Source organism: Ciconia boyciana, chromosome 1, assembly GCF_034638445.1.
Source record: "Ciconia boyciana chromosome 1, ASM3463844v1, whole genome shotgun sequence".
Lineage (NCBI taxonomy): Eukaryota > Metazoa > Chordata > Aves > Ciconiiformes > Ciconiidae > Ciconia > Ciconia boyciana.
Genome location: NC_132934.1, coordinates 126,345,534 through 126,359,322, shown reverse-complemented (window position 1 = coordinate 126,359,322; position 13,789 = coordinate 126,345,534). Strand labels below are relative to the sequence as shown.

Sequence of the window (13,789 nt, the reverse complement as noted above, 5' to 3'; positions counted from 1 at the left end):
CCGCGCCCGCCCTCCGGGGCCGCTGACCCCGCGGCCAGCTCGGAAGAGAGCCCCGGCTGCAGGCACCGCGCCGGAAAGGGGCGGCGGGGCAACGGGCGGCGGGGCCAGGGGCGGCGGCGGGCGGGGGGCCGCGCAGCCCCTCAGGCGCCGGGTCACCCTGGGGCTCGCCCCGCCTCGCGGCCCCTGGCGGGCGGCACGGGGAGCCGCCCGCGGCGCATGCGCGGCGGCGTCGCCTGCTCCGCCGGGTCGGGCACGCAGCGGAGAGTTCGGGGGCAGCGAGCGGGGCGGCGGCAGCGCGGGGCCGGCAGCGCTCGGTCACCTCCGCCGCCCGCACACCGTCTGCCGGCGGATCCCCGCCTCGGGCGGCAGCGGTGAGTGCGGAGCAGCGCGGGCGGTCCTGCCCCGTCCCGCGGGCCGGGCCGGGCGGAGGGGCGCAGCGTGGCCGGTGGCGGAGAGCTGGCCGGGCCGGGGTGTCCCGGGAGCGGAGCGGAGTGGGCAGCCGCGCCGTGGGGGAGGGTCGGGGCTGGCTGCCGGCGGTGCCCCCTCGCCTGCCTGTGAGGGCACCCGTAGGCAGAGGGGCTGCCCGGAGCGGGGCCGCCTGTGAGGGGCCCGGCGGGGCCCCCGGGGGTGAGCCGGCGGGGCGGGGCGCGCTTGGTGCTGCCCGGCCGGTGTGCGTGGGGCGGGGGTCCCGTGGGGGTGCGCTCGGCGGGGCGATGGGGAGGCCCTCAGAGGGGAGAAAAGGTGAAACGCACCCGGCCGCCCTCCTCCCCTTGCCGGGCTCTGGCGGCTGCTGGCGCTGGCGGAGCCGCCCGGAAAACTTCTCTCAAGGAGTTTGTGCCATTTCCAGTTACGCTAGGGAAGGAAGTGTTTTGACTGTGTTTAACAAAGGAAAAATCCTGTGGATTTTCTCTTTTGAAAGAGGTTAATGCTTGTCTCCAAAACAGGCAGCTATTAAATTTTTCTCTCAAGTTCTAAAAAACACCACCACCAAAACACACCCATAAAGTAAAACCACAACCATCTGAAGCTTTCATATTCCCATTAAAACTTTTTTCCCTTTTAGCAGGGTCACCCAGACTCCATCTGTATTAAATCTGCAGTACCCAGCGCAGTTACTGCAGCTTTTAAGGTGCTGAGTACGGGTAGGTGTGTTGAGGCCATGAGCCTGATTCTCCAGGGGTCTGAGACCCCTCCAGGCCTAACACTGGCCAGGGAACAATTCATTCATATCCACAGGAAACAGGAGGGGGGCAGGGAGCCTCACTGTCGTCACAGTTGAAACTGGGATTGAGTGTTGAGGGGCAGAAGAGCAAGCAGTGGGTAGGCTTTTGGGGAACAAAACGGAGAGGAATGGAGCCAGTGAGTAAAGGGAAGAAGACTATAAGAAATAAAGACACTCGAAAGAATCTCAAGTTTTCATTACCCTGTTGTTATAGATAAGTCTGGGGAGAGAAGAGGGACAGTTATGCAGCTGTTGGTGTTCTAGATTAAAATCAACACCTTAAATTTATTATTCCTATAGGCTGGTGCTGTCACTGAAAAAAAACCCCTAGTTGTGCTTTTTCTGCAGCCTTGCTGCTCATTGCTGCCTTCTATACCATCTTTTCCCCAAGCTGGCACCATTGTTTATACAGCAGTGGGGTGAAGTGGCATGGAGCATTACCCACAGGTTCACACTAACCTATTAAACGTTTTTTCTGATTGACCAAGTTAGTACTCACATCTGGTTCTCTGCACTGCTATAGGGATGCTCATGCTAGTTCAAGGAAAGATGTGTGATAGGGGAGGGAAAGAGTTTATTTTTTATATACGTAAACAAATAGGTATGTATGTAAAAGCACTGGTTTTTTATGTATATATGTGTATGTATACACACAGGCACACAAACACGTGTAAAGGGATTGTGCAACTGCGATGTTGTGCATTCTGGGTCTTGTGTTGAACAGAGGGAGTGCCATAGATGAAGCGGTTGTGGAGGAGGTCTACAAGTGCGAGAGGTGACTAGCAGTCTGAGTAGACATACCCAATAAGGGTGAGTTTGCAAAGTAGTTCTTGCTGGACCAGGTGAGTGAGATTAGAAGCCAGAGAAGAGGGGTTAGGGAATTTCTGTGTGAGAGGACTGCATGGAAACTGAGGAGTGAGACTTTTTACTCATCTGTTCCACCATCTCACTTCAACCTCTTTTAGACAGGTTTATTTTCCAGAACAGATTAGGGTGGAGCCTGGAATTCCTGAGTATCTCCATTTTCATTGAATTAGCAAATACCAGGAAATCCCCAGGCAAAACATGAATTATCCCTTTCTCATGCAAGTTCATCCAGAGATTTGCATCCAGCTAATGCTGCAAGATAATGCATTAGTTCAAACAGCAAAGCATTGCATCTGGTTATAATGCATATTGGTGTTGAGATTATAACATGGTGGCATCAGTTTTGCTTTGTTAGAAGTGGGTAGTTACACACAGTTAGAGTAACTATAGTAATATTGTCATTTCCAGAATCACTCACAAATGAAGAAGAAGAGAACTAAGTTTTTTAGTTAGCTCTAATTGAGTCTCTTCGTACATCTAGATTGAACTACAGTTTTCTATTAAGTAATAACATTGTTGCATTAAAAATCCTGTTATACTCAAGGTATTAAAGAGATGAAGTATTTTGGTCTTATCCTCATTACTTCGGTTGTGTGACGTCAAGATTTATTTTCTGAACATTACTCAAATCTACGCTCAAGTTCTTCTTTGACTGTGCAATTATAAATTTCCTTGTGTCTTCTATTGTGCTTATTGGCTTAATATCTCAGTACTCGACAAGTCCCCCCTTAATTGACAAAACTCTCCCAAGACAAGGAAGTAATCATCTTCCCAGTCCACATGAAGAATGAAAGATAAAACTGTGGAGACCAAATCTGGTCCGGGTGGGATCTGATGTTTTTTTCAGGGTATTGAGTTCAGTGTCCCAGTTTATATTAAGTACACAGGTGCAAATAAATTGAATATCTGGTCTAAGCCTATGCTACTTTTGCAAATCAAGCACTCAGATTTTGGGAAAGGCACCCCTAAAATAAAATGCATGCAGTTAGTGTCCACAATGAAGACACCATTTTTAAGTAATTTATGTAGAGTCATGAAGGAATTCTGTGGCAAAAGCAGGGATAAAATACACTTCAGGACAGTGCTAACTAATTTTAGACCACAATACCGTGACCACATTTAGACCACATTTTTGTTTGCTGTGTTGTTTTAAACAGCTCCCTTTTCCTGTGATCCTCCTTTCCATCATTTTGTCCTGCCTGCCTCTGTGACCTCCCTCACTTGTGGCAGCATAACCCTTTCCATACCCATCTGGTGAGGTGGATCACAGAATTAATCAGGTTGGAAAAAAAATACATATCTGACTTACTTTTGACCCTGGATCATTTCCTTTACCTGGCTCTTATAAACAGCTGGATGGGCGGGGGAACAAGAGATGTGGTTGTTACCACTTACCCCCAGTATGGGTGCTGGGAAAAACCCAAGACATTTTGCCCCTCCACTTCCCTCTTTATCCCCATTAATCCCGTAAATTTTATATGCTTCATTTCTTCCCATTTACTCAACAAATGATGCGAGGTTCCTATAGGCAAGAATTTTATTTTCTTGCGCCATCCTGTTAAGAGCTTTTGCTTTCAGTTTATCAGCTCAATTCTGAACAACTCTGCTGTTTTTCATCTTGCTCTTTTTATGAATTCCTATCAGCTGTGTTTCTAGGATGCTGTCTTTCTCTGGCTGGTGCTTCTTTAATGTTTTTTTTTGCTTCAGCCTCCAAAGACAATCTACTTTATTCCTCCCATCCCTTGCTTCCTCTCGTCTTCCACATTATAAACAAAAGCACTTGCAATGTGCCGTAGAGAACAATGCAAAACTGGCAAGGGAGTGGATTGAATGACCTAATGTCTAGTATCTGTTCTCCTGCCAGCTATTTTTCTTCAGATGTTGTTAACTATTTGACCTTTTAAAATCTAATCTGACAATGCCCAGCCCTTTCCTTGTTTACCTTTGTTTTATTTACTGATTCTTGTTAAGTAAAATTTGATACACGTTTGTGAGGTCTGAAATACGCTTAGCCCATTCTCTTGTTGCCAACAGTTTTGATGGTACTGATTATCAAGTGATCTGTGTTTTAATCAAGGTTGCTGAATACCATTATTAAAATAGCTACATTTCAAAAGCAAAGCCTGTCTTCATACTGAAAGCTAAAGAAATTACATACTAACCACCTAAAATCACACCATGTGTTTTGGCTTGCTAAGCATATTTGTTGAAAGCTATTTTATGCGTATTTCAGGCTATCGCTTATTTTTAATGGTAGATAATGACTATGTAAAATATCTTTAACTTTGGATGAAAGTTATACATCTGTTCAGAAATACACTTCTAAAATCAGACAAGAAACATATTTGCACAGCCCAACATATTGGAGTTAGCAACCAGGGCTAAGACTCCTGGACAATATAGTAGCACAAGAAGTGTTTCCTGTTTCTTTCTTTTTTTTTTTTTTTTTTTTTTTGAGTAGATGTCTTTACATGGGGGAGAGACAGACTGTCCTCCATTTGTGTCTGAAAAGTTTGAGATCACTTACGTTTTATACATTACATTATGCTGTGTACCTGCTCAATGGAGTGTTTCTTTTAAAGCATTTGAATCAACCTTGTCATGTTGGTTCTGAAATTACTTATGAAAATTGGCATCTCATGTTTTAAGATCAGCCACTCAACATACTTTCAGTTTTTCAACATAATGGTCAGTCTGCACCAGTATGATTAGTCAAACAGTGGTCAGATTAAGTGATACTAAAATCCAGAGAGAGACTGTGAAAGGTAGTAATGGAGGAGGAAACTTCTTAATCCTGAAGTAGTTCATTTTGTTGCCTGAAACTGCAAAACTTCGATGTTTGCCAGAACTCTAGGGTAGGTGAGATTTTTTTGTTTACACGAAGATGTTATACCCTATTGTTGTAATTCTGGATGTTCCTGTTTTGCTGAGCTCTTTGTTTTCCTGTAGTATAAGAATGAATGCCATGGACCAGTTTCAAGATTCACTTTACAGCAATTCCTCATTAAATCCCTATCACTAAATTAACTGTCTAATATAACTGTGTAAACTGTGTAATATTTATTATAATTAGCTGTATTTCTAAATGTTTACTACTCAGCATTGAAGAATTATTCCTGTTTGGCTCAAAAAGTGTGAATTTGTTAGCTCACTGGTGTGAGGCAGTTTATGGCAATGCTACCAGGAAAATCCAGAAATAGTGCCTTCATCAGATGTGAACTTTTGCACCTGCCTGTACCTCCAGGTTTATCAGTGTGCTATTTACTGACCTGGTGTGTATTCTTCAGCTTTTATTTGCAGAGTATTACTCTTCAAACTATTTGCTAAATAAAGCTGGGAGGAGAACCAGCTTCATGTTCATCTTTGCGTCCCTAGTCTTCATTCTCGTGGCTATGGGGAAGGGTTGAAAGAGGTCTCAACAGCAGAATTATTAGCTAACTCTCTTGCCTGTCTTCCTATAGATTTCCCCTGTGGCAGCTGAAATTAGCACAGTCCTTGACATTTTATTTCAGTACTGCGAAGCAGTTCCAAGCATCAGAAATGAAATGGACTCACTGTACTATTTTCTGTTTGCTACTGTTGGTTATCAGAGCTGTGGGCAGCAGCAGAATAAAGGCATGGCTTAGTCTGGAGAACTGAGTGTGTGGCTTTGTAAGCAGCTTAACTGATCTAAGCATGTCCTGCTGCCTGAAAGCAAGAGTTCTTGCTTTTCCCCTCCATCCTTGCTAGGTTTTGCATTTTGACCGCTTCCGTTGTGCTGGCACTAGCACTCTTAATGCTGTGCAGTCAGCTGAACCAGGGAGCTGATTTGTTTTAAAATGAAACCAGTCAAACTAAAACAAGCATACTGACACGCATGCACGCAAAGCCTTTCCAATGGGCTACCTCTGGCTGGCTGGCCAGCCTTGGGGGCTACAAGCCGGACCTTGTATTGACTCAACGGAGGGAGTGGGACTGTGTGGCTGTGTGTGGGGGACTACCTGCTCAGACAGCAGCTTTAGCTGGGGTTAAGTGCTGACTCTGAAACTATCAGTGAAGTAGCAGTGTATTGGTATCTTTCTCTGCTGACATATTTGAAGAACAGCAGCAAACTGCTCAAGGGGGAAGATACAAGGAAGTCCCTCAGGAGGGACGAGAACCTGGTGAACAGATCTTGGGGTCAAACTCAGAAAGTGAGAAGAAAGGTGAATGAATTCGTGTTCTATGGAAAGGCTGCTTATGACGAGCTGTAAAGAAGTGCCCCACTACAAGCTCATCAGATCTGCAGTTGTCTCAGAAAAATACAAGTATCAAAGGACTTTCACTGTGGCTGTTTGTTAGGAACTCTTGGTAAAGGTTTGGTGAAAGTTTTCATCTCAATATAAGAAAGAAATTTTTTACAGTGAGAACAATCATTCACTGGAACAACCTCCCCAGGGACACAGTAAAGTCCCCATCACTGGAGGTTTTCAAGATGCAATTGGACAGAGTGCTAGATAACCTCATCTAGGCTCCCTTTTCCACAAAAAGTTGGACCAGATGATCTGTTGAGGTTCCTTCCAACCTGGGCTGCTCTATGGTTCTATGATTTTTTTGTGTGGGTGAAGTGATCTACACCAGAAATACAAAAGGTGGAGATGCATCTGCTGGTGGGCAGCATGCCTAGGAAGGTTCTCCAAGGACTTCTGCAATGTATTATGTATATAAATGAATACAACAGAATTACCAGATTTAAAAAATATCAGTGATGTATTTGTTTGCGTTAGAAGACTCCTCTGCTCCTTCACATTCTCTAGGTGCTGGAGTAGGTACACAGCTTCTTGGGGGTGGGGGAGAATGCCCTTTAAATCTTCCAAGAATAAATGTTAGACATGCTAGATCCCATAGAGGATCTTTCAGTTGTGAATGAAGTTTTCAAGAATTGACTTTATTTTAATTCTGTGTATGCTTTTGACATAACTAAGATAAATTATATCTTCAAATATGGTTAATTGCACACAAACTTGACACATTAATTTGGCACGTCAGTGTTAGGAACTTCAATATGTGTAACATTTTTCTTGCCTTATATCTTTTAAAACTGATTTCTAAAGCTAAAATTCTTCTGAATTGTTTTTGTTACATACTTTTTTGTGCTTCCTACTCACAGGCAGAATGGGTATTGTACTGAATCACTTGATAAGGAGTAGGAGAGTGTCAGTAGAATTATTGGTTTTAGTTTTGGGAGCTGCTTTAGTGTTTTCACAGTGCTGGAAAGCGTGGAAAACTTTTCATAAGTATTCCCTGATACCGGTAGTTTTGTGACTGCTGGAACTCGTGCAGTGTCGTTTCCTATGGATTTATCCTGTATGATTGATCAGTTATAAGCTGTGACTTAAAGCTTTACTGTGGTATTTATTTTTTCATAAATGACAAATTTGAATTAGATGTTAATTTTTCTTCCAGCCTTTTCTCAAGTTACGATGTTCAGAATGCCTCCATCCTCTATACTAGTGTGCTTTCTTTAGGAAAACTTCCATGAATTTAAGACTTTCTGCTGTTCTGTAGTAGATTGGAAAGGATCAATGAGTAAAATAGAGGACATGAGGAAACCCCAGGTAGACACAAAGCCCTTTTACTGAAGGAAAACAACCTCAAAATAGGAAAACTGTGTTAACGCGCTTTGAAAAGAAATGCTGTTGAAGTTTTCAATTTTTGCATTTTTAGTAATTCTTACAGAATTGTACCCATGTAAAATAAAAATTGGTACTTGATTTCAGTCTTATGAAACCAAATGTGATCTATGTTATTGAGGCTACAAGGTAACTAAGGAGGGATGCAAAACTAGTTGCCCAATAGGTTGGCTCCACTGGCGGATACAGTCTAGGAAGCTCATACTTCCTTTCTGCGGCCGTCTTCGAGAGCAAAGGGGTAGAGGAGGAGAGAGAGGCCAGCGGGAGAGGTGCGAAGCTGTAGTGCAGAGCACACAACTGCATCAGCCCACATCGGGGGCTCTGATCCCCTGTAAAGGGTGGGTAGCAGTGGTAGGAAAGGAGGAGAAGTTCCTTGACTCCCCTTCAAGGCTGAAGCCAAAACATCATGTTTTATTATACTCCAAACGTGTAAATCAGCTGGAGTACTTTTGTGTGTAGGTTTGTTCAAATCCTACTTAGAAAAAATGAAGTGTAAGGCAGTAAAAAGACAGTCATAATGTGTGCATCTTAACGTATTTGGAAATTCAGGTAAAGCTGATGTGAGGGGAGATGGGCGTGGGTGTTGTGAGAGAGGGAAATAGTATTTAAAAAATTATTTTTTTCTTTTCCTGGTTTGTAGGGCTGTTTACCCTTCTGTTTTACTGAGGAGTATGACTGCAGCTGTTCTGTGGATTCTGGTGGTGTACACCTTTCTGTGCGCTCTCTTTATGCAGTTTCCCAGTGTGACAGAAAATTTCGTAAAAATCTGTAAAGGAGTTGTGCCTCATTTTTGTTTCCCTAGTTACCATATAATTCAATAAGATGAAATGTGTATTTATGACTCTTCCATCACTTCTATGAAATTTGATTTTTGGTTGACTGGAAAATCCCATTAAAACATGCTCTGAAATGCTGTCATATGTGCCTTGCTTCAGGGGAAGACAGGCAGGGTGGAAACTTGTATTAAAACATGCTGATGGTGTGTAAATATTTGGAAGAGAAGGCTTTGTTTGCACATTTCTCTAGCTTAGTTTAGCACTTCACAAAGAAATTACTTTTTATTGTTTTCTGGCTAATTTTTCTAAATTAAATGAGGTGTAAGACATTGGCCTACCAAACAAGTGCTAAATGCAATTTCTGTGCAGAGCAGAATATTTGCCTCACCTTTGCCTCATCACAGAAAAGCAAAATAAACTTTATGAAGTAGTAGGTTTATGTTTGTTATAAAATTATTGCATGCAAAACGAATATGCCAATGTGAAAATATCCAGGTTTCTTTTGGCTAAAAAATGCACATTCTGAGATCTGGAATGTCTGGGTTTTTTTAATAGCTGCTTGAAAAATACTGGTAGTTTAGAGGGAAACTGATTTTAAAAAGTAGCAATTGCTCCTTACCCTTCACAGTATGTAACAACTTCAAGAAAAACTTCAGTGAGTTGAGGATAATCTTTTTCAAATGTACAGAATTGTCAAGTCTCTTTTTTCTGTGAAAAGAGGAGACTTGAATATTGGATACAGACTGATACAGTTGGAGGCTGAATTTTGTACATCCAGTTTGTGTTATTGGAAAATCCATAAAGGTATTATTTGTGACATTTGGGTCATAGTTTTACTTTTTAAGATGCATCGGGGGAGAAAGTATCTACCAGAGTTTCAAGGTGGGAAGAATGGTACATTTTTAGCCTTGATCTTGTGACCTTTTCTGAGTGGACAAACACTGTACCTGCAATGAAATTATATTCTTGTGAATGGACTGTGCCCAGGTACTGTTGCTTGGCCCTTTTCTCTCATGCCTGGAAAGATATAATTGGAAGTAAAGGTAGTACTCTTTTTTTCTTTTTTTTTCCTTTTTATCTTTTTTTTTTCCCCCTCCCCTACCTGACCCATAAATGCTTTTAAAAGGCAGAAGGCACTGTTATAATCTGCTTTCTGCTTATCCTGAATGTTTTGATGTGTTGATTTGGGGGCAGATGGGAGACCCAGAGCCAAATGAAAAAGGGAGATTGTAGATAGTGAGTAGGACCCATTAAAGAGACCACTTGCCATCTATCAACTTGATTTCTATTATGTGCTGGTATTTACTCCCCTGGTCCTAATCCAGTTTTAAACCACTTCAGAGAGGAACTGGATATAGTTACTCATTCCATACTGGGCACTGGACTGCTTCCCTCCTTTCATAGCCAGGTAATTACCAATAAAAGGTATATGTGGTGTCTCTTGCATATATGTAATAACACATACTTTCTTTGCAAAACTGTAATACTAAAATCTGAAGGTTAACTGGCTCCTGAACTTTAGCAAATGGTTGACATTTTTGGGAAATTACGTCTGGCCACAAACTGTAGAAGATGCTAAACTAGGTATTAATGACATGAAGGTTGTTGGAAGCTAAATGGTTAGCCGTTTTAGCATTGCTGGAAGGTAAATGGTTAGCCACTTTAGCATACTGGAGAAGCTAAGTAAGAACTGCTACACTAGGTCAGCCAGAAAGTCAGCCAGGCATTGTCTTGTGATTTAACCCCAGCTGGCAGCTCAGCCCCACACAGCTACTCTTTCACTCACACCACCCCCACCCCCACCCCCGTGGGATGGGGAAGAGAATTGGAAGGGTAAAAGTGAGAAAACTCCTGGGTTGAGATAAAGATAAAGACAGTTTAATAGGGAAAGCAAAAGCTGTGCACACAAGCAAAGCAAAACAAGGATTCATTCACCACTCCCCATGGGCAGGCAGGTGTTCAGCCATCTCCAGGAAAGCAGGGCTCCATCATGCGTAATGGTTACTTGGGAAGACAAATGCCATCACTCTGAACGTCTCCCCTTCCTTCTTCTTCCCCAGCTGTATATGCTGAGCATGACGCCATATGGTCTGGGGTATCCCTTTGGTCAGCTGGGGTCAGCTGTCCCGCCTGTGCCCCCTCCCAGCTTCTTGTGCACCCCCAGCCCACTCGCTGGTGGGGTGAGAAGCAGAAAAGGCCGCGACTCTGTGCAAGCACTGCTCAGCAATAGCTAAAACATCCCTGTGTTATCAACATTGTTTCCAGCACAAATCCAAAACATAGCCCCATACTAGCTACTGTGAAGAAAATGCACTCGATCCCAGCCAAAACCAGCACACGTTGTGTGTTGTGCCAGCAGCTGGCCAGGAGATGCTGTGGGAAGAGTCTTAGAGCCAAGCATGGACAGAGTGAGCCTTCTCTGGTAAAGTCCTGATTATCAGTAGATTGGAAACTTCATGGGATAGAGGATACATCTGGAGAATTGTGTTACAGTAATCACCAAATCTTTCCCTCATTTATTGATTGCCTTTCTGTTTTTTAAACCTATTTCTACTTCTGTGCTGAACAGCATCTTATGGCAGCAAGTTCCGTAACTTGGGCACTATGTGAAAATTCAGGTCCTTTGATTTTTTTACATTTATGTCAGCTTAGGTCAGTGGGTACCCTCCTGTTTCTCATGTTGTGAGAAATAAGGGTTAGCTGTAATGTGTTTATCTTCTCTGGTCACAGGTAGATAGCCAAAAGACAACTTATCTGGACAGACTCTGTGTGTTATGATTAGATCAGCTGAATGTCTGCCTTCTCTAAACTGAGTGGTTTGTTATACAGTGATTATTTAAACACAGAGTATTTTTTTCTTTTTTCTTTTTCTTTTAAATAAAAGCATCATGTAATTTTTAATCCATATACAATCCAGTTTCCAACTGGAGTTGAGAACTTCTGAGTAATGTTCCTCAGTTTGTTCTCTGTAAGGCATAACTTTAAAATGAAAGTTAGCTTGTTGGTAGTTTGCAAAACACACACAAACATTTCATTTGTATGAAAACAGGAACAAAATAGGGGAGGAAAATAAAATGAGTGCACATTCAAAGCTTCTTCTAATTTAGGGAGATTGTGAGTGAAAACATGCTGTAAAAACAATCTGCAGCAATTCTGATACAGTTCATGTGTGTTTTTTCTTGAAAAGAGCTAGCAGGTCCATTGATTATTTTCTCTTACTATAAATGTTTAAAAAATACATGATAGCTATTCAATAAGCAGCTGTCACTTTACTAGTATAACATAAGAATTTATCAATACATTATTTAAAACTTCAGCCACCTGTAAATGCGAGGCAGAAGGATCATAATGTAGTTTCCCTGGCTTATGGTGTATTGACTTTGTGTGTTACTTTATTAGTTTAGAAGCTGGTAACAGATTTTTGAGAGGGAGAGATTGAAAATATTGATAATGGTGATCATAAACTGTGTGTTAATTCTGTAGTCTGTAATTGCAAGTTTCCACTCTTGGGGGGGGGGGGGGGGAATGTGCTTTTTTTTTGTTTGTGGAGTTTTTTGAGGGAGGTGAGGGGTGACTAGGTTGTCTCCTAGTTCCCAGATTAGCTATATATGCCCTTTTTTTTTCTGGTGTTTCTGAGCAAACACTCTCATATTTTAGGTTTTTAGCTCTTAGATTGGGCCCTGTGGTATCCTGTGTATTAGCAGTGTTTAATTTCCACAGTGAGAACACAGCATTTGAAGGCAAGAGACAAGCACATAGACTGCTTCAAAAATCTCTTTCACTGTGGTGAGGTTTTTTGTTTCTGGGTTGGGGTTTTTTGTTTGTTCTGTGTTTTGTTGTTTGCTTTTTTATTTTTCTTCCAAATGATACTGTAGGTAAGCCTGGTGTTTTCGGGTGATGCCCCCAGCAGGTTCTGGTTGGGAGGTATTCCTCCTAACTAGCTTCCCAGCACTTAGTTCTTGTTTGAGGGAGAGCCTCATGTTACCTCTTTTTTTGTCAATTTGTTTGTCAAAGTAATTTTGTAGCTCCGCAGGAAGTTTTGCCAGATGTTCACTGTTGCCCCATAACAACCTCTGGTTCTTTGCTGAGAAATTGTTTATTTAGAGCTTCCTTCCTCACAGCTTCTTACTACTTTGAGCATAGTCGTACAGTACGCATTGGGTGTACCTACAGTAGCATTTTGGTTCAGATTAGGAGTGTGCTTTGGAAGCAAAACTCCCAATTGTCACCACCTGCTGTGCTTTGGTTTGCGTTGCAGAATCATTTCAAAGCACTCAGACTGAATTACTTTTGGATGAAAGTAAACTGGAAGATATGCTCCAAGAGCATACCTACTGCAGTCCCATTGCCGCATGGTGTTCAGCTCATGGAACCAAAGTAAAATTCTCAACAGCTGTGTGTTGTGTTCATGTTGGGTCCTCAGCACCAACTGTATTGTTCTTCAGATTTGCTCCTATTGCTCTGCATTCCTGCGAGTATAGTCATGGATAGAGATAAATATACAGCACTTAGAGGTTATTATTCATGACCATTGTACTTGCTTCAGTTAAAGAGTCCAGCTATTCAAGCCTAAGTGAGAACAGATAATACCAAAGTAGCTGACAATTTAAGTTTGATTTGGAAGCTGACACGTAAACAGTGATTAGGTTAGTGAGCACCAGAGCTATAATTAAGCTGTTTTCCTGTCTCTGTTACCTTTTGCCCTTTCCTACTTTATGAATCTGAGTTCTCCTCCATTCTCTAACCTGCTTACTCTTGTGACCCAGTCACTAACCCAAATCACCACAATATTCTGACACCTCTTATGTGCTGGCTGCACTCTTCCCCTATTCTCATCTCTTCAACTTTTTTTGAATTACCAGCATGCAAAGGTCTGTACAGGCTGTGGCTGGTCCTGAGCATGGTGTATGCGTTCTGACTACCTACTTTCTGCTGATGAAAATGAATAATGATTTACAGCCGCCCAAGGCGCCATGCTTCCTGAGATACTGCCGCAACTGGTAAACCCCATCTTTACTTCAGTGAGAACATTAATGGGTTTTCTCTGTTCTTCTTGGTTATTGATTTTTGTGGAAAACTTAAGGTAGCACAGAAGAGATTTTGGTGTCAGATTTAGTTAAAAGGTATTGGGAGGGGGGAGGGAACAGAAAGTAGAATGGATGAGTAACACGGTATCATTAGTTTTGTTACCAAACAAAATCAGGATAAAAACGCATCCTACTGTGAAAGCTTTATTTAATTGTTCACCATTCCCACTTGAAAAAGGAGGGGAA

At 42.4% G+C, this 13,789-nt stretch overlaps 1 protein-coding gene across 1 annotated transcript in view; it reads left to right on the top strand.

Annotated features, from left to right (window-relative positions):
• The first annotated feature begins 202 nt into the window (after positions 1 to 202).
• PRRG1 (proline rich and Gla domain 1) overlaps positions 203 to 13,789 on the top strand; it is a 36,037-nt gene continuing 22,450 nt past the window's right edge. Inside the window, exon 1 of the mRNA XM_072848359.1 lies at positions 203 to 371. Coding sequence (XP_072704460.1) covers positions 217 to 371 — 155 coding nt within the window. The 5' untranslated portion in view covers positions 203 to 216. The remainder of the gene's footprint in view (positions 372 to 13,789) is intronic.